General features: G+C 53.1%; 1 protein-coding gene across 1 annotated transcript in view; it reads left to right on the forward strand.

Moving 5' to 3' along the window:
* Nucleotides 1-21,459, forward strand: part of LOC121274993 (Fc receptor-like protein 2) — a 75,631-nt gene that overhangs the window by 21,369 nt on the left and 32,803 nt on the right. Inside the window, exons 3-5 of the mRNA XM_041182388.1 lie at nt 63-357; nt 10,971-11,222; nt 15,417-15,695. Coding sequence (XP_041038322.1) covers nt 63-357; nt 10,971-11,222; nt 15,417-15,695 — 826 coding nt within the window. The remainder of the gene's footprint in view (nt 1-62; nt 358-10,970; nt 11,223-15,416; nt 15,696-21,459) is intronic.

Raw genomic sequence — 21,459 nt, forward strand, 5'->3', positions numbered from 1 at the left:
ATTTTAAACACAACAGCCTTGAAGATTTGAATTGTGCGCTCCAAATCGTTCAAACTGTGCAGGTGTTTTATGTTTCTCGTCCATTCCCAGCTTCCGATCCAGACATAATCCTGGAAGCCAAACCAAGAGCTGCGCTGTCCGGTGAAGATGTTAGTCTGAAGTGCTCGGGGCCTGCCGGTAATGACAGATTTTACGGTGTCTTCACTTTCTATCGAAACGGGAGGCAATTAAAGAAAGGGCATCAACCCAACTACACCATGAAAAAGGTGAAGAGCAAACACCAGGGGATTTATTACTGTAAGCGCCAAGCAGGCAAGAAGGAAACCATCTCACCGTCAATATCCATCACCGTAACAGGTTAGGTAACAGCTTTGATCCATTCTCTCTCTCTCTCTCTTTCCATCCTCTCTCTCTCTCCACCTCTCTCTCCCCTTCTCCCCCTCCCTCTGTCTCCCCCACTCTATCACTTCCCCTCTCTCTCCCCTCTCTTTCTCCTCCCCTATCTCTCTCCTCCCCTCTCTCTCTCCTCCCCTCCCTCTCTCTCTCTCCCCTATCCCTCTCATCCCCTCTCTCTCCTCTGCTCTCTATTGCTCTCTCCCCGCTCTCTCTCTCTCCTCAACTCTCCCTCCCTCTCTCTCTCTCGCTCCCTTTCTCTCTCTCCCCATTTCTCTCTCTCGCTCCCTCTCTCTTTCCCCCTCTCTCTCTCTTGCTCCCTTTCTCTCTCTCCCCATCTCTCTCCCACCCCCCTCTCTCTCTCTCTCGCTCCCTTTCTCTCTCTCCCCATCTCTCTCTCTCCCCCCCTCTCTCTCTCTCGCTCCCTTTCTCTCTCTCCCCATCTCTCTCTCTCGCTCCCTCTCTCTCTCCCCATCTCTCTCTCTCCCCCATCTCTCTCCCATACCCTCTCTCTCTCTCGCTCCCTTTCTCTCTCCCCATCTCTCTCTCTCCCCATTTCTCTCTCTCCCCATCTCTCTCCCATACCCTCTCTCTCTCTCCCACCTCTCTCTCTCTACCCCTCTCTCTCTCTACCCCTCTCTCTCTCTCTCACTCCCTCTCTATCTCACCCCCTCTCTCTCTCCTCTCTCTCTCTGCCCCCATCTCTCTCCCACACCCTCCCTCTCTCCCCCACCTCTCTCCCCCTACCTCCTCTCTCTCTCTCACTCCCTCTTTCCAATCTCTCTCTCCCCCTATCTCTCTTGCTCCCTCTCTCTCCCACGCCCTCTCTCTCTCTCCTCCACTCTCTCTCCCATCTCTCTCTCCCCCATCTCTCTCCCACACCCTCTCTCTCTCCTCCACTCTCTTTCTCTCCTCCACTCTCTTTCTCTCCTCTGCTCCCTCTCTCCCCCACTCTCCCTCTCTCTCTCTCCCTCTCTCTCTCCCCTATCTCTCGCACCCCCCTCTCCCTCTCGCCCCCCTCTCTCCCCTATCTCTCTATCTCACTCTCCCCTCTCGCTATCACCTCTCTCTCTCCCACCTCTCTCCATCTCTCTGTTTCCCCTCTCTCTCTCTCTCCCCTCACTCTCTCTTCCCTCTCTATGTCTCACCTCTCTTTCCCCCGCCTCTCTCGCTCCCAGCCGCTCTCTCTCTCAACCTCTCTCTCCCCATTTCTCTCTCTCTCCCCCCACTCCCCCACTCTATCTCTCACCATGCCTCTCTCCCACCCTCTCCTCCACTCCCACACGCTCCCCCATCCCTCTCTCTCCCACCCTCCCACTACTCTATCCCCACTCCCTCACTCTCCCAACCTCCCTCTCTCACCCCCCTCCCTCTTTCCACCCTCCCGCTCTCTCCCCCCTCTCTCTTACTCTTTCTCTCTCAAATCCTCTCTCTCTCTCTGTCTTTCTCTCCCCCTCTCTCTCTCTCTAGCCCCCTCTCTCCACTCCCTCTCTCTCTCTCTTCCCCCTCTCTCTCCCCCTCTCTCTACCCCTCTCTCTCTCTTCCCCCTCTCTCCACCCTCTCTCTCTCCCCCCTCTCTAACCCCACTCTCCCTAGCCCCCTCACTCTCTCCATCATCTCTCCCCCTCTCCTCCCCTCCTTCTAACTCCCCCCTTTCTCACCCCCTCCCTCCCCACCTCAGTGCACCCCTCTATCCCTCACAACTTCTCTCCCCTCTCGCTCTGTCTCCCCCTCTCTCTCACCCTCTCTCATTCCGTCTCTCTCCCCCAATCTCTATCCCGTCTCTCCGCCCTCTCTCTTCCCCTCCCTCTCTCTCCACCCCTCTGTCACTCCCCTTCCAGTTCTCTCTCCCTCCACCACTACACAACTCTTTCTCTCTTCCCCACTACCTCCCTCCCATCTCCTGCCCTCCCTCTCTCTCCCCTCCTCCCTATCTCAACCCCCCTTTCTCTCCCCTCTCTCTCTTCCCACCTCTCTCACCCCCTCATGCTCTTACCCCCCCTCCCTCTCTACACCATTCCATCTCTCTTCCCCACCTAAGTCTCTCTCCCACCCTCCCGGTATCTCCCCCCTCCATCTCTCTTCCCCCCCACGACTCTCTCCCACCTCCCACTCTCTCACGCCCCCTCCCCGTCTCTCTCTCTCTCTCCCTCTTTCCCACCCTCTCCTCCACTCCCACACGCTACCCCATCCCTCTCCCTCCCACCCTCCCTCTTCTCTCTCCCCCCTCCCTCACTCTCCCCACCTCCCTCTCTCACCCCCTCCCACTGTCTCCCCCCCCTCATTCTCTCCCCCCCTCTCTCTCTCACTCTCCCTCCCCACCTCCCTGGCCCCCCCTCCCCCTCACACCCTCTCTCCCCCTCCTTCTCTCTCCTCCTCCCTCTCTCTCCCCCATCTCTCTCTCTCCCCGTCTCTCAATCCCCCCAGCTCTCTCTACCCCCTCACACTCTTTCCCCACTCTCTCTGCACCCCTCACTCTCTCTCCTCCCCTGCCTCACTCTCACCCCCTCACCCCCTCCTCCTTCCCCCTCTCTCCTCCTCCCTCTCTCACCCTCTCCCACTCTCTCCCCCATCACACTCCCCCCTCTCTCCCCTCTCTTTCTCTACCCCTCTCTCTTCTCCCTCAATCACTCTCTCTCCCTCTCTCTTTCTCAATCTCTATTCCTCTATCTCTCTCTCTCCCCCTCTCACTTCCTCACTTTCTAACTATGCCACCTCTCTCTCTCGCCCCTCTCTCCTCCCTCCCTCCCCCTCTCTCCTACCCCCTCTCTCACTCTCCCATTCTCCCCCCCATATCTCACCCCCACCTCTCCCACCCCCCTCGCTCTCTCACACCCCTTCTCTCTCTTCCCCTCATCCCCTCTCTCTCTCTCCCTTCTCTCCCCCACTCCCTCTCTATCACCCCCTCCCCCCTCTCTCCTCCCCTCACTCTCTTTCCCCCACTCCCTCTCTCCCCCTCCCTCTCTGTGTGCCCCTCACTCTCACTCCTCCCCTCACTCTCTTTCCCCCACTCCCTCTCTCCCGTCTCTCTCCCTCCAACCTTCCTTTCTCTCCCTCATCACATTCTCCCCCCTCTCTCTCTCCCCCTCTCTCTTCCTTCTCTCTCTCCCCACACTCTCTCTCCTCCCCTCTCTCTCTCCACCCTTTCTCTCTCACCCCCCTCCACCTCTCACTCTCTCCTCATTCTCTCTCTCTCCACCCTTTCTCTCTCACCCCCCTCCACCTCTCACTCTCTCCTCATTCTCTCTCTCTCCACCCTTTCTCTCTCACCCCCCTCCACCTCTCACTCTCTCCTCATTCTCTCTCTCTACGCCCTCTCGCTCACTCTTCCCTCTTTCTCCCCTCCCTCTCCCCTTACCTCTATATCCTCATCTTTCTTTCCTTCTCTATCTCTCTCCCCCTCCCGCTTTCTCCCCTTCCCTCTCTCTCCCCCTCTACCTCTCTCTCCCCCACTCTCTCCCCACCCCTCTCTCTCCGCCCCTTTCACTCTCTCCTCACTCTCTCTCTCTCCCCCTCTCTCTCTCCACACTCTCTCTCCCACCCTCTCTCTCTCTCTTGTTCTCTACCATGCTCTCTTCTTCCCCACTCTCTCTGCCCCCTCTCACTCTCCACACTCTCTCCCCTCTGCCTCTCACTCGCTGCCCCTCCATCCACCCCTCTATTCCTCCCAAGTCCTCCCCTCTCTGTGCACCCTCCCTCCCCCTCTTTAGCCACTCCTTCCCCCTCTTTCTCCCTCCCTCACTCTCTCCCCCTCCCTCTCTCTCCCTATCTCTCTCTCCCCATCTCTCTCTCCCCCTCTCTGTCTCACTCCCTCTCTCTATCCCCTCAGCTCTCTCTCTCAAATCTCTCTCTCGCTCCCCTCTCTCTCTCTCTCTCTGCTCTCTTTCTCTCTCCACCCTTCTCTCTCCCCCTTTCTCTCTCCCACCTCTCTGTCTCCTTCCTCTCTCTTCCCTCTCACACTCTCCCTGCACTCTCTCTCTACCATTTCTCTCTCTCTCACAATCTCTCGCACCCTTATCTCTATCTATCCCACTAGCTCTCTTTCTCTCTCCATCCTCTCTCACTCCCCACCTCTCCCTCTCCCCCGCCCATCGCTCTCCCCCTCATCCCCCTCTCTCTCTAGCCCACTCTCTCTCTCACCCCTCTCTCCCCCTCCCTCACACTCTCTCCCCCTCTCTCTTCCCCTATCTCTCTCTGCCTCCTCCCTCTCCCTCTCTCCTCCCTCTCTCTCCCCCTCCCTCTCTCTCCCCCTCCCTCCCTCTCCCCACTCCCGCTCTCTCCCCACTCCCTCTTTCTTCCCCTCCCTGTCTCTCTTCCCATCTCCCTCTCCCCCACCCACTCTCCCCCTCTCTCTCCACCCCTCACTCTCACACCCTCTCTCTCTACCCCCTCACTCTTTCCCCGCTCTTTCTCTGCACCCCTCACTCTCTCTCTCCCCCTCCCTCTCTCTCCCCCTCCCTCCCTCTCCCCACTCCCGCTCTCTCCCCACTCCCTCTTTCTTCCCCTCCCTGTCTCTCTTCCCATCTCCCTCTCCCCCACCCACTCTCCCCCTCTCTCTCCACCCCTCACTCTCACACCCTCTCTCTCTCCCCCCTCACTCTTTCCCCGCTCTTTCTCTGCACCCCTCACTCTCTCTCTCCCCCTCCCTCTCTCTCCCCCCCTCTCTCTCTCCCCTTCCATCTCCATTCCTCCCCGCTCCCTTTCACTCCCCCTCCCTCTCTCTCCCTCACTCTCTCTCCCTCATCTCTCTCTCCCTCATCTCTCTCTCCCACCTCTCTCTCTCCCCACTCTCTCTCCGCCTCTCTCTGTCCCCTCAGCTCTCTCTCCCATCTGTCTCTCTCACTCATCCTATCTCTCTCCCTTTTTTCTTTCCCCACTCTCTCTGTCTCCCCCCTATCTCTCTCTCTCCGATCTCTCTCTCTCCCACCTCTCCCTCTCTCTCTCCCCCCTCTGTCTCCCCTCTCTCACTCACCCCTCTCTCTCTCCCCCATCTCACCATCTCCCCGCTCTCTCTCTCTTTCCCAACTCTCTCTCTCCCCACCTCTCTATCTATCCCCCCTCTCTCTCACTCGACCCACACTCTCTATCACCACCTGTCTCTCTAGGGCCCCCTCTCTCTCTCCCCCTCTACCACCTCTCTCTCTACACCCCTCTCTCTCCCCCAGTCTTTCTTTCCTCCCTCTCTCTCTCTCCACCCCTCACTCTTTCCATCCTCCCTCTCTCCCCCCTCCATCTAGCTCCCCACTCTCTCTCCCCCACTCTCTCTTTCCACGCACTCTCTCTCCCCCTGTCTCTCCCTCCCCCTCCCTCTCCCTCTCCACCCCTCACTCTCTCTCCTCCCTTCCCTCTTTTTCACCCCCTCCCTCTCTCGCCCCTCCCTCCCCCTCCATCTCTCTCCCCCTCCTTCTCTCTCCCCCTACCTTTCTCTACACCCCTCTCTCTCCCTGTCCCTCTCTACCCCTCTCCCTCTCTTGCCCCCTCCCTATCTCTCATCCCTCCCTCTCTCTTCCCCATCTCTGTCCCCCCTCTCACTCCCTACCCGCTCTCTCTCTCCCTACTCTCTCTCTCCCAACTCTCTCCCTCCCCCCCTTTCTCTCTCTCCTCCCCTCACTCTCTCCCCTTTCTCTCTCCACCCCCACTCTCCGTCCCTCTCTCCCCCCCTCTATACTCCCCTGCATCTCTCTGCCCCCTCCCTCCCCCCTTCTAGACCCATGCTCCCTCCTCTCTCCACCTCTCACTCTCTCTCCTCCCCTCCCTGTCTTTCACCCTCCCGCTCTCCCCCTCCCTCTCTCTCCACCCTCCGTCTTCTCCCTCCTCCCTCTCTCTCCCCCTCCTTCTCTCTCCCCACTCCCTCCATCCCCCTATCACTCACCCCTCCTTCTTTCTCCCCCCCTCCGTCTCTCTCCCCATCTCTTTCCTCTCTCTGCCTCCCTCCCTCACCCCCTCTCTCCCCCTCCCTCCCCCCTCTCTCCCCCTCCCTCTCTCTCCACCCCTCACTCTCTCTCTTCCCCTCCCTTTCTCCCCTCCCCTCTCTTCCCCCTCCCTCTCTTTCCCCCTCCCTCTCTCTCACCCCCTCCCCCTCTCTATCCCACTCCCTCTCTCCCTCCCAAGCTCTCTCTCCCACTTCCTCTCTCTCCCCTTCCTGCTCTTTCTCCTCTTCCTCTATCTCCTCCTTCCCTCTCTCTCTCCCCCTTTCTTCTCTTTCACCCTCTCTCTCCCTCCCCTCTCTACCCCACGCTTTCTCTCTCCCCCTCTCTCTCTGCCCTCTCTCTCTCACCTCCTCACACTCTCCTAATCTCCCTCTCTCTCCTACTCTCTCTCTCCGCCTCTCTCTCTGCCCTCTCTCTCTCACCTCCTCACTCTCTCCTAATCTCCCTCTCTCTCACCTCCTCACTCTCTCCTACTCTCTCTCTCTGCCTCTCTCTCTGCCCTCTCTCTCCTACTCTCTCTCTCTCTCCTACTCTCTCTCTCCGCCTCTCTCTCTGCCCTCTCTCTCTCACCTCCTCACTCTCTCCTACTCTCTCTCTCTGCCTCTCTCTCTGCCCTCTCTCTCTCAACTCCTCACTCTCTCCTACTCTCTCTCCTACTCTCTCTCTGCCCCTCTCTCTCTATCTCCTACTCTCTCTCTCTCTCCCTTTCTCTCTCTCTCTTCCCCTCTCTCCCTGTCTCCTTCACGCTCTGTCTCCTGCCCCCATCATGCTCTCTCTCCATCTCCCATTCCTGCCGACCTCCAAGCTAGCCAACTGCCCTCCTGGAGCCTCGCTCAACTCACCGGTTGCCACCTCACCCACCTGCCCCCTCGTCCGCCTATCACCTTGCCCACCTCGCCCTCCTCCTCACTCACCCCCCATCCACACCCACCCCTCTCCTCACCCACCACCTCCTCACCCACCCCCTCTTCACTCACCCCCTCCACACTCACCCCCTCCTCACCCACCCCTCTCCTCACCCACCCCCCTCCTCCCCCACCTGCCTCCTCACCCACCTCACCCAGCATCTTACTCACCCTCCTGCCTCCTCACCCAGCCCTCTCCTCACCCACCCCTTCCTCACTCAAACCCCTCCTCACCCACCCCCCTCCTCACTCACCACCCTCCTCACCCACCCTCTCCTCACTCACCTGCCACCTCACTCTCCCCCCTCCTCACTCACCTGCCACCTCACTCTCCCCCCTCCTCACCCACCTGCCTCCTCACTCTCCCCCCTCCTCACCCACCTGCCTCCTCACTCTCCCCCCTCCTCACCCACCTGCCTCCTCACTCTCCCCCCTCCTCACCCACCTGCCTCCTCACTCTCCCCCTCCTCACTCACCACCCTCCTCACCCACCCCCTCCTCACTCACCTGCCACCTCACTCTCCCCCCTCCTCACCCACCTGCCTCCTCACCCAACTGCCTCCTCACTCTCCCCCCTCCTCACTCACCTGCCACCTCACTCTCCCCCCTCCTCACCCTCCCCCCTCCTCACTCACCCCCCTCCTCACTCACCTGCCTCCTCACTCTCCCCCCTCCACACCCACCCCCCTCCTCACTCACCCCCCTCCTCACTCACCTGCCTCCTCACTCTCCCCCCTCCACACCCACCTGCCTCCTCAACCACCCCCTCCTCACCCAACCCCTTCTCTCCCACCCCTTCCTCACCCTCCGGCCTCCTCACCCTCCCCTCTCCTCACCCAACCCCTCCTCACTCACCCACCTCCTCACACACCCTCTCCTCCCCCAACCCCCTCCTCACCCACCACCTCCTCACTCACCACCCTCCTCACCCACCCCCTCCTCACTCACCACCCTCCTCACCCACCCCCTCCTCACTCACCCCCTCCTCACCCACCCCCCTCCTCACTCACCCTCCTCCTCACCCACCCCCCTCCTCATCCACCCCGCTACTCACTCACCTGCCTCCTCACTCACCCGCCTCCTCACCCTCGCCCCTCCTCACCCACCTGCCTCCTCACCCGCCCCCCTCCTCGCCCACCTCCCCCACCCCCCTCCTCACCCCCCCATGAGGCAGCCTACCACCTCACTTACCTGCTGTGCTCCCACCATCATACCCCTGCTAGATGGCCGGGTCACTGACCGGTCACCGTGTCCACCTAACGGCCCAGCACCTCCCCTATACACCAAGCTACCACCTCACCCACCTGTCACCCTTCTACTTCAGCCCACCTGCACCCCTGCACAGCTCCAACCCGACACCTCCAGCACTACCCACCTCTCAGCCTTTCTCATCTCACTCAACTGAAACTCTACAACCTCACCCGCCTCGCCCACAAACCACCTCGGCCACCCTCCACGCTGTCCTCCTGCTGCCCAGGGACATCACCCACCTCATGCGTTACCCGCCTGGAGATATGTCACCTCACCAACATTGCCAACGTACACCTCTCACCCAAATGCTAGGCGAGCACCTCACACAACTCGTTGTTTTGTTTATTCGCTCGTGGGATGTGGGGTTCGCTGGCCGGGCCCAGCATTTATTTCCCATCCCTAATTGCCCCTTGAGAAGGTGATGGGAGAGCTGCCTTCTTGAACCAGTCCCTGTAGTGTAGGTACACCCACAGTGCTGTTTGGGAGGGAGATCCAGGATTTTGTCCCTGTGGTGTAGGTACACCAACAGTGCTGTTAGGGAGGGAGTTCCAGGATTTTGTCCCTGTGGTGTAGGTACACCCACAGTGCTGTTTGGGAGGGAGTTCCAGGATTTTGTCCCTGTGGTGTAGGTACACCCACAGTGCTGTTAGGGAGGGCGTTCCAGTATTTTGACCCTCTGGTGTAGGTACACCCACAGTGCTGTTAGGGAGGGAGTTCCAGGATTTTGTCCGTGTGGTGTAGGTACACCCAAAGTGCAGTTAGTGAGTGAGTTCCAGGATTTTGTCCCTGTGGTGTAGGTACACCCACAGTGCTGTTAGGTAGAGAGTTCCAGGATTTTGTCCCTGTGGTGTAGGTACACCCACAGTGCTGTTAGAGAGGGAGTTCCAGGATTTTGTCCCTGTGGTGTAGGTACACCAACAGTGCTGTTTGGGAGGGAGATCCAGGATTTTGTCCCTGTGGTGTAGGTACACCCACAGTGCTGTTAGAGAAAGAGTTCCAGGATTTTGACCCAATGGTGTAGGTACACCCACAGTGCTGTTAGGGAGGGAGTTCCAGGATTTTAACCCAGTGACAGTGAAGGAACGGCCGATATATTTCCAAGTCAGGATGGTGAGTGACTTGGTAGGGAACCTCCAGGTCGTAGTGTTCCCATGTGCCTGCTGCCCTTGTCCTTCTATGTGGTAGCGATCTTGGGTTTGGAAGGTGCTGTCGTTGGAGTCTTGGTGAATTCTTGCCACCTTAACCGCCTGGCACTGTGCCCATCAGTCACAACACCACCTCACACACCTGACCAGACTGCCGCAAGCCCCCCTACCCCCTCCCACCCCACCACCTCTCTCATCTGTCACCCTAGTACCCCACCCACCTTTCATACTGCCCGCTTACCAACTTGCAGGATTCACCTTCACCCCTGAGCCACTTAACTTTGCCACCTCCCCCCCCCAGTCCATTCATTCGTTCATTCATACATCCATCCATCCACTCATCCATTTCCCCCATTAGACCTGCTGAATTCATCCAGCATTTTCCAGCATCCACAGCATTTTTAACTTCATCGCTTTGAATCCTCAACTCCAGGGTCTAGTGATGCTTTGCCTGGGTCTGTTTAAATCTATCTGGCTTTACTGTTGCCTTAACAGGGGGGCGTAACCGGGAGCCAGGTTAAATCGGGGCTTTAGGAGTAATTATGGTTGTCATTTGTAGACCAATGTATGTGCTTGAAATCTTTTTCTTTGTTGATAAATCTTTAATTGAGTTTTTTTAAATAAAAAAATCTTCTGAAGTAGTGGTCGCCTTATGACTTTCACTGAACAAAATTAAATACAAATTGCACATGGATGGCCGATCGACTTTCCCTCGTGGGTTTGTTTCGCCTGGCACACACCATCTACCACATGGTAACCGTCTGCCTGAAACAGTGCAACCTCCCGACGCAGTTCAGCAGAGAATAGATATTTCGTTTATCTTTGGCAGTCAGTCCTCAACCCCTCCTGCAGCTAAGTGCGTTCATCTACTGGAGCATTGGCGACATTTCTCACGTGAAGTCGTCAGTTGGTTCCAGAAATAACGCCTGAAGTTTAGACTTGCCAGTGCCTCCCAACACGCTGTCTCTTTAGCTTTCCGAATGAAGCAGAGTTGATCCGGAAGGTGGGAAATTACGACAGGGGTAGAGAGACATCCACGATCCCACCCCCCCTCACCCCCTCCCCATTCAGACTACGGACAAATTCAAGACAGACAGGTCACAAATTCATCCCTGTTCTCCATTGGTTCTAGATCGGATTAGAACAGGGATAGGGACTGAATGGGGAATGCCAATATTCCAGTGATATTCCACTGGTTGAAACTGACATTGGCGTTCATAATGTCGACGATACACAGTGGAGGCAATTGAGGAACGAAGCCTTAAATTGAATGTTCCACAAAATAAAGTGGTGGAATGAAACCTTTATCAAAGTTCTAACTTTGTGATTTTGCCTCCCAACGTTAGACAGCTTTCTGGCCTTAGAAGCTGACCCGCCTGTAGTTTGGGAAGGAGGTGACCTGCAGCTGACCTGTCGCTACAGGAGGAGATGGATCCAAACATTCCGTGAAATCGAGTTTTACAGAAACGGCAGACCCATCCAGCCCAAGACGGTGACTGATTGGCTCAGGATTCCACGCGTCGATTCGGGAGACGCTGGGGAGTATCATTGTGCTGATCGCAATGAGAAGTCGGAAATACTGCAGGTCCATGTCCAGGGTAGGTGTGGGGCGTTTGCATCGGTGCGACGCTGCTGAGACTGTCCCGAATCACGGGGTTTTAAAGGCATAGGAGGGGGCAATTCGGGCCAGCGTGTCCGCACCAGCTCTCCAGAGGAGCGTTAAGACCCAGTGTCATGGCCCTGCCTTTTCCCCCCCCCAATATCAACCCTCCTCCGCGACACCCTGTCTCCCCGGCACATAGATTCAATCTGCAAAATCAGACTGTGGACTGTGGTGTGCACGGAAAAGCAGCAGGCTGTGGTGTACACGGTAATGTGACAGGTTGTGATGCACACGGTAATGTGAGAGCCTTTAGTGTACATGGTAATGTGAGAGCCTTTAGTGTACACGGTAATGTGAGAGGCTGTGGTGTACACGGTAATGTGAGAGGCTGTGGTGTACACGGTAATGTGAGAGGCTGTGGTGGACACGGTAATGTGAGAGGCTGTGGTGTACACGGTAATGTGTGAGGCTGTGGTGTACACGGTAATGTGACAGGCTGTGGTGTACACGGTAATGTAACAGGCTGTGGTGTACACGGTAATGTAACAGGCTGTGGTGTACACGGTAATGTGACAGGCTGTGGTGTACACGGTAATATGACAGGCTGTGGTGTACACGGTAATGTGACAGGCTGTGGTGTACACGGTAATGTGACAGACTGTGGTGTACACGGTAATGTAACAGACTGTGGTGTACACGGTAATGTGAGAGGCTGTGGTGTACACGGTAACGTGACAGGCTGTGGTGTACACGGTAATGTGACAGGCTGTGGTGTACACGGAAAAGCAGCAGGCTGTGGTGTACACGGTAATGTGACAAGCTGTGGTGTACACGGTAATGTGACAGGCTGTGGTGTACACGGTAATGTGACAGGTTGTGGTGTACACGGTAATGTGACAGACTGTGGTGTACACGGTAATGTAACAGGCTGTGGTGTACACGGTAATATGACAGGCTGTGGTGTACACGGTAATGTGAGAGGCTGTGGTGTACACGGTAACGTGACAGGCTGTGGTGTACACGGTAATGTGACAGGCTGTGGTGTACACGGAAAAGCAGCAGGCTGTGGTGTACACGGTAATGTGACAAGCTGTGGTGTACACGGTAATGTGACAGGTTGTGGTGTACACGGTAATGTAACAGGCTGTGGTGTACACGGTAATGTGACAGGCTGTGGTGTACACGGTAATGTGACAGGCTGTGGTGTACACGGTAATGTGACAGGTTGTGGTGTACACGGTAATGTGAGAGGCTGTGGTGTACACGGTAATGTGAGAGGCTGTGGTGTACACGGTAATGTGACAGGCTGTGGTGTACACGGTAATGTGAGAGGCTGTGGTGTACACGGTAATGTGAGAGGCTGTGGTGTACACGGTAATGTGAGAGGCTGCGGCGTACACGGTAATGTGAGAGGCTGTGGCGTACACGGTAATGTGACAGGTTGTGGCGTACACGGTAATGTGACAGGTTGTGGTGTACACGGTAATGTGACAGGCTGTGGTGTACACGGTAATGTGACAGGCTGTGGTGTACACGGTAATGTGAGAGGCTGTGGTGTACACGGTAATGTGACAGGCTATGGTGTACACGGTAATGTGACAGGCTGTGGTGTACACGGTAATGTGAGAGGCTGTGGTGTACACGGTAATGTAACAGGCTGTGGTGTACACGGTAATGTGACAGACTGTGGTGTACACGGTAATGTGACAAGCTGTGGTGTACACGGTAATGTAACAGGCTGTGGTGTACACGGTAATGTGACAGGCTGTGGTGTACACGGTAATGTGACAAGCTGTGGTGTACACGGTAATGTAACAGACTGTGGTGTACACGGTAATGTGACAGACTGTGGTGTACACGGTAATGTGACAGGCTGTGGTGTACACGGTAATGTGAGAGGCTGTGGTGTACACGGTAATGTGACAGGCTGTGGTGTACACGGTAATGTGAGAGGCTGTGGTGTACACGGTAATGTAACAGGCTGTGGTGTACACGGTAATGTGACAGACTGTGGTGTACACGGTAATGTGACAAGCTGTGGTGTACACGGTAATGTAACAGGCTGTGGTGTACACGGTAATGTGAGAGGCTGTGGTGTACACGGTAACGTGACAGGCTGTGGTGTACACAGTAATGTGACAGGCTGTGGTGTACACAGAAAAGCAGCAGGCTGTGGTGTACACGGTAATGTGACAAGCTGTGGTGTACACGGTAATGTGACAGGCTGTGGTGTACACGGTAATGTAACAGGCTGTGGTGTACACGGTAATGTGACAGGCTGTGGTGTACACGGTAATGTGACAGGTTGTGGTGTACACGGTAATGTGAGAGGCTGTGGTGTACACGGTAATGTGAGAGGCTGTGGTGTACACGGTAATGTGAGAGGCTGTGGTGTACACGGTAATGTGAGAGGCTGTGGTGTACACGGTAATGTGAGAGGCTGTGGCGTACACGGTAATGTGACAGGTTGTGGCGTACACGGTAATGTGACAGGTTGTGGTGTACACGGTAATGTGACAGGCTGTGGTGTACACGGTAATGTGACAGGCTGTGGTGTACACGGTAATGTGAGAGGCTGTGGTGTACACGGTAATGTGACAGGCTGTGGTGTACACGGTAATGTGAGAGGCTGTGGTGTACACGGTAATGTAACAGGCTGTGGTGTACACGGTAATGTGACAAGCTGTGGTGTACACGGTAATGTAACAGGCTGTGGTGTACACGGTAATGTGACAGGCTGTGGTGTACACGGTAATGTGACAAGCTGTGGTGTACACGGTAATGTAACAGACTGTGGTGTACACGGTAATGTGACAGACTGTGGTGTACACGGTAATGTGACAGGCTGTGGTGTACACGGTAATGTGAGAGGCTGTGGTGTACACGGTAATGTGACAGACTGTGGTGTACACGGTAATGTGAGAGGCTGTGGTGTACACGGTAATGTGAGAGGCTGTGGTGTACACGGTAATGTGAGAGGCTGTGGTGTACACGGTAATGTGACAGGCTGTGGTGTACACGGTAATGTGAGAGGCTGTGGTGTACACGGTAATGTGAGAGGCTGTGGTGTACACGGTAATGTGACAGGCTGTGGTGTACACGGTAATGTGAGAGGCTGTGGTGTACACGGTAATGTAACAGGCTGTGGTGTACACGGTAATGTGACAGACTGTGGTGTACACGGTAATGTGACAAGCTGTGGTGTACACGGTAATGTAACAGGCTGTGGTGTACACGGTAATGTGACAGGCTGTGGTGTACACGGTAATGTGACAAGCTGTGGTGTACACGGTAATGTAACAGGCTGTGGTGTACACGGTAATGTGACAGGCTGTGGTGTACACGGTAATGTGACAGGCTGTGGTGTACACGGTAATGTAACAGACTGTGGTGTACACGGTAATGTGACAGACTGTGGTGTACACGGTAATGTGACAGACTGTGGTGTACACGGTAATGTGAGAGGCTGTGGTGTACACGGTAATGTGACCGTCTGTGGTGTACACGGTAATGTGAGAGGCTGTGGTGTACACGGTAATGTGACAGGTTGTGGTGTACACGGTTACGACACCTTATGCCTGAAGATGAGGGGACTAGGAAGTGGCTCGGTCCTCTTCATCGGCAATCGTTTTCAAGCCTTTGTACCCCCCCCCCCACCCCCTCTGTCACCTCTCCCCCCTCCCCAATGTGCTGCCACACCCCCGGCGACCTTCCTCATCGTTCGCCCGTGCCTGGCGAGCTGCCGGCTGGGACCAAAGCGACGCCTCGCCCCAGTCAGACGGCAGTGTGCCTGTGGTGCCAGCTCAATCCCCGAAGCGGCTCTGTTGGCTACCGGTGCCCCTGGCACTTTCACATTGCTTGCGGGTTCATGGCATCGAACACAACACTTCAACGTGAAGCCTGAAAGATGCTCGGGTCCCTCCTTGGCCATCGGGCTCCTGCCTTATTGGAAGCGCTGCCTCGCACACCCCACCGGCAATGCCAATCTGTACCCACCCTCTCAGAGATTGGGGGTTGAACGTCTTGGCTCATTCTGAAGTCCATAGCGGGCTTGACCAATGAATGACACTATCTGTTTCACTCTGACAGAAAACGTCCACCGCGAATTGATATTGTTATTCTTTTCTACGTCCCCCCCCCACCTCCCCCACCCACACCCCCCTCCCCGCCCCACTCCCACCCTCCACAGAACTTTTCTCCACACCAGCATTGATGATCAGGCCCAAAGCTGAAACAACTGAGGGGCAACCAGTGACACTTATCTGTTCAGTTCAGACAATCCGGTCCAATATCCGGCTCCAGTACATGTTTTACAAGGATGGTGATGCTGTGACTCTTAGCTCTTTTGTCAACGTGAAGCGCATTCATTCAGCTTCATTGAGAGACTCTGGGAATTACCTGTGCAAAGCAGCCAATCTGGGCCACGACGTGAGAAAGGCAAGCAATAACCTTTCCCTTTCAGTGAGAGGTAAGTGAAGCCAACTCTAGAGGTTGTTCATTTTCCTTTGGCGGGTCCAAAAGGAGATGGGAGTTAGATATCTGGAATTAAATCTGGCATTCAAAGTCTAACGATGACCATGAAACCAGTGTCGATTGTTCTAACAACCCATCTGGTTCACTAATGTTGTTTAGGGGAAGAAATCTGCTGTCCTTACCTGTACTGGACCTACACCTCACTCCAGACCCACAGCAATGTGGTTGACTGTAATATTGTGCGCGGTTTTGGTCTCCTTATCTGAGGGAGGTTGTACTTGCTATAGAGGGAGAGCAGCGAAGGTTTACCAGACTGATCCCTTATCTGAGGAAGGATGTACTTGCTATAGAGGGAGAGCAGCGAAGGTTTACCAGACTGATTCCTTATCTGAGGGAGGTTGTACTTGCTATAGAGGGAGAGCAGCGAAGGTTTACCAGAATGATTCCTTATCTGAGGAAGGATGTACTTGCTATAGAGGGAGAGCAGCAAAGGTTTACCAGACTGATTCCTTATCTGAGGGAGGTTCTCCTTGCTATAGAGGGAGAGCAACGAAGGATTCCCAGACTGATTCCTTATCTGAGGAAGGATGTACTTGCTATAGAGGGAGTGTAGCGAAGGTTTACCAGACTGATTCCTTATCTGAGGAAGGATGTACTTGCTATAGAGGGAGTGTAGTGAAGGTTTACCAGACTGATTCCTTATCTGAGGAAGGATGTACTTGCTATAGAGGGAGTGTAGTGAAGGTTTACCAGACTGATCCCTTATCTGAGGAAGGATGTACTTGCTATAGAGGGAGAGCAGCGAAGGTTTACCAGACTGATTCCTTATCTGAGGGAGGTTGTACTTGCTATAGAGGGAGAGCAGCGAAGGTTTACCAGACTGATTCCTTATCTGAGGAAGGATGTTCTTGCTATAGAGGGAGAGCAGCGAAGGTTTACCAGACTGATTCCTTATCTGAGGAAGGATGTACTTGCTATAGAGGGAGAGCAGCAAAGGTTTACCGGACTGATTCCTTATCTGAGGGAGGTTCTCCTTGCTATAGAGGGAGAGCAACGAAGGATTCCCAGACTGATTCCTTATCTGAGGAAGGATGTACTTGCTCTAGAGGGAGTGTAGTGAAGGTTTACCAGACTGATTCCTTATCTGAGGAAGGATGTACTTGCTATAGAGGGAGTGTAGTGAAGGTTTACCAGACTGATTCCTTATCTGAGGAAGGATGTACTTGCTATAGAGGGAGTGTAGTGAAGGTTTACCAGACTGATTCCTTATCTGAGGAAGGATGTACTTGCTATAGAGGGAGTGTAGTGAAGGTTTACCAGACTGATCCCTTATCTGAGGAAGGATGTACTTGCTATAGAGGGAGAGCAGCGAAGGTTTACCAGACTGATTCCTTATCTGAGGGAGGTTGTACTTGCTATAGAGGGAGAGCAGCGAAGGTTTACCAGACTGATTCCTTATCTGAGGAAGGATGTTCTTGCTATAGAGGGAGAGCAGCGAAGGTTTACCAGACTGATTCCTTATCTGAGGAAGGATGTACTTGCTATAGAGGGAGAGCAGCAAAGGTTTACCAGACTGATTCCTTATCTGAGGGAGGTTCTCCTTGCTATAGAGGGAGAGCAGCGAAGGATTCCCAGACTGATTCCTTATCTGAGGAAGGATGTACTTGCTATAGAGGGAGTGTAGCGAAGGTTTACCAGACTGATTCCTTATCTGAGGAAGGATGTACTTGCTATAGAGGGAGTGTAGTGAAGGTTTACCAGACTGATTCCTTATCTGAGGAAGGATGTACTTGCTATAGAGGGAGTGTAGTGAAGGTTTACCAGACTGATTCCTTATCTGAGGAAGGATGTACTTGCTATAGAGGGAGAGCAGCGAAGGTTTACCAGACTGATTCCTTATCTGAGGAGGTTCTCCTTGCTATAGAGGGAGAGCAGCGAAGGTTTACCAGACTGATTCCTTATCTGAGAAAGGATGTACTTGCTATAGAGGGAGAGCAGCGAAGGTTTACCAGACTGATTCCTATCTGAGGAAGGATGTACTTGCTATAGAGGGAGAGCAGCGAAGGTTTACCAGACTGATTCCTTATCTGAGGAAGGATGTACTTGCTATAGAGGGAGAGCAGCGAAGGTTTACCAGACTGATACCTTATCTGAGGAAGGATGTACTTGCTATAGAGGGAGAGCAGCGAAGGTTTACCAGACTGATTCCTTATCTGAGGGAGGTTCTCCTTGCTATAGAGGGAGAGCAACGAAGGATTCCCAGACTGATTCCTTATCTGAGGAAGGATGTACTTGCTATAGAGGGAGTGTAGCGAAGGTTTACCAGACTGATTCCTTATTTGAGGAAGGATGTACTTGCTATAGAGGGAGTGTAGTGAAGGTTTACCAGACGGATTCCTTATCTGAGGAAGGATGTACTTGCTATAGAGGGAGTGTAGTGAAGGTTTACCAGACTGATCCCTTATCTGAGGAAGGATGTACTTGCTATAGAGGGAGAGCAGCGAAGGTTTACCAGACTGATTCCTTATCTGAGGGAGGTTGTACTTGCTATAGAGGGAGAGCAGCGAAGGTTTACCAGACTGATCCCTTATCTGAGGAAGGATGTTCTTGCTATAGAGGGAGAGCAGCGAAGGTTTACCAGACTGATTCCTTATCTGAGGAAGGATGTACTTGCTATAGAGGGAGAGCAGCAAAGGTTTACCAGACTGATTCCTTATCTGAGGGAGGTTCTCCTTGCTATAGAGGGAGAGCAGCGAAGGATTCCCAGACTGATTCCTTATCTGAGGAAGGATGTACTTGCTATAGAGGGAGTGTAGCGAAGGTTTACCAGACTGATTCCTTATCTGAGGAAGGATGTACTTGCTATAGAGGGAGTGTAGTGAAGGTTTACCAGACTGATTCCTTATCTGAGGAAGGATGTACTTGCTATAGAGGGAGTGTAGTGAAGGTTTACCAGACTGATTCCTTATCTGAGGAAGGATGTACTTGCTATAGAGGGAGAGCAGCGAAGGTTTACCAGACTGATTCCTTATCTGAGGGAGGTTCTCCTTGCTATAGAGGGAGAGCAGCGAAGGTTTACCAGACTGATTCCTTATCTGAGGAAGGATGTACTTGCTATAGAGGGCGAGCAGCGAAGGTTTACCAGACTGATTCCTTATCTGAGAAAGGATGTACTTTCTATAGAGGGAGAGCAGCGAAGGTTTACCAGACTGATTCCCTATCTGAGGAAGGATGTACTTGCTATAGAGGGAGAGCAGCGAAGGTTTACCAGACTGATTCCTTATCTGAGGGAGGTTGTACTTGCTATAGAGGGAGAGCAGCGAAGGTTTACCAGACTGATTCCTTATCTGAGGGAGGTTGTACTTGCTATAGAGGGAGAGCAGCGAAGGTTTACCAGATTGATTCCTTATCTGAGGGAGGTTCTCCTTGCTATAGAGGGAGAGCAGCGAAGGTTTACCAGACTGATTCCTTATCTGAGGAAGGATGTACTTGCTATAGAGGGAGAGCAGCGAAGGTTTACCAGACTGATTCCTTATCTGAGAAAGGATGTACTTTCTATAGAGGGAGAGCAGCGAAGGTTTACCAGACTGATTCCCTATCTGAGGAAGGATGTACTTTGCTATAGAGGGAGAGCAGCGAAGGTTTACCAGATTGATTCCTTATCTGAGGGAGGTTGTACTTGCTATAGAGGGAGAGCAGCGAAGGTTTACCAGACTGATTCCTTATCTGAGGGAGGTTGTACTTGCTATAGAGGGAGAGCAGCGAAGGTTTACCAGACTGATTCCTTATCTGAGGAAGGATGTACTTGCTATAGAGGGAGAGCAGCGAAGGTTTACCAGACTGATTCCTTAGCTGAGGAAGGATGTGCTTGTTATAGAGGGAGAGCAGCGAAGGTTTACCAGACTGATTCCTGGGATGGTGGGACTGACATATGAGGAGAGATTGAGTCAGTTAGGATTATATTCGCTGGAGTTCAGAAGAGTGAGGGGGGATCTCATAGAAACCTATAAAATTCTAACAGGACTAGACAGGGTAGATGCAGGAAGGATGTTCCCAATGGTGGGGGAGTCCAGAACCAGGGGTCACAGTCTGAAGATATGGGGTAGACCATTTAGGACTGAGTTGAGGAGAAATGTCTTCACCCAGAGAGTGGTGAGACTGTGGAATTCACTACCACAGAAAGTAGTTGAGACCAAAACATTGTATGTTTTCAAGAAGGAGTTAGATATAGCTCTTGTGGCGAAAGGGATCAAAGGATATGGGGGAGAAAGTGGGAACAGGTTATTGAGTTGGATGATCAACCATGATCATAATGAATGGGGGAGCAGGCTCGAAGGGCTGAATGGCCTACTCCTGCTCCTGGTTTCTATGTTCTTGTGACTTCAATGCCCTCTCGACAAGGGCAGTTAGGGAAGGAAATCTACCATCCTTACCTGGTCTGGCCTACGTGTGACTCTAGACCCACAGCAATGCGGTTGACTCTTAAATGCCCCCTGGACAAGGGACAATTAGAGATGGGCAATAAATACTGGCCTAGCCAGCGACGCCCACATCCCATGAATGAATAAAATATTTTTATTAACCTATTTGCATATTGGCTGAATCCAGTTTGGTAAAAGACTTAACACGGGATTTTCCAAGCAACAGATCATGTTTCTTAGCAGTTCCAATTGAAATATTGTTTTAAATTCCTCCTACTCGAAAAATGATACATTTGATATATCCATAGCTGTGATATTTGAAAGCTGTGATGAACAGCATACAATCCCAGTGGATAATATCAGGCTCCAGCCCTAGTGCAAAATGAGGATATTTAATTATCAGACCACCTAGTGGGGCAGCCATAAGGTACTGGCAATATCACTGGCATAATTAACCTGAAACATAGGTTAATGAGCTAAGAAAGCGGGCTGAATTCTCATGACAGCAGCTCGTGAGGACGAGATAATCTTGCTTGGGTCTGAGTCAGTTGTGCAAGCTTCTATGGATCGACCACAGGAGAATCAGGTACAGGTTAACAATCATTTCTTTCAAACCAAAGCAGGGAGAGTCTGCCTTCGACTGGCTAAAACAGAACTCTACAGATTACGGGGAAAGCTTTTTTTAAAATATGGGCAACTAGTAACCCACAAATTGTGTTATCCAAATTCTAATCTTGTCTGTCTTTTGTCACAGTCCCTAGCACTGTTTGTCTTTACCCTTATCTGTTTATGCCCCCCAACCACACCATGCCCCCCCCCCAACCCTGCCACCCCCTTCCCCGGCTTCGGCCTCCTAACCAGTTAATCCCTTATAATCCCCAAGATATTTCTGGAGGGTTCTGCACATATCGGCCCTATGGTGTTCAGGGATCACTTAGAGAATGCTGTTGATCTGTGGTTTTATTTACAGAAGCCTCTGGTTCACTCTTACAGGCCTAATCACATAACGCAAGTCGATTATAAAACATGGCAAGTCTCTCTCCTTGTGTTTACCATCGGGGTCTATATTCTTTGAAGGAAATGCTAAATGAATTCTATTGACACTGAAAATTATTGTTCTTTATTTTGGATTATCATTTTTCAAGTGCGGGCTAATAGCAGGTTATTCGGCTAATTTTCAAGCTCATAATGGACATAATCTGTTTACCTCTGATAGCAAACGCCAAGTGTGAACAGATATTGTGTTTCCATTAACTCTGATAGCAAACGCCAAGTGTGAACAGATATTGTGTTTCCATTAACTCTGATAGCAAACGCCAAGTGTGAACAGATATTGTG

The sequence above is a fragment of the Carcharodon carcharias genome, assembly GCF_017639515.1.
Source record: "Carcharodon carcharias isolate sCarCar2 chromosome 39 unlocalized genomic scaffold, sCarCar2.pri SUPER_39_unloc_7, whole genome shotgun sequence".
NCBI classification, from domain to species: Eukaryota; Metazoa; Chordata; class Chondrichthyes; order Lamniformes; family Lamnidae; genus Carcharodon; species Carcharodon carcharias.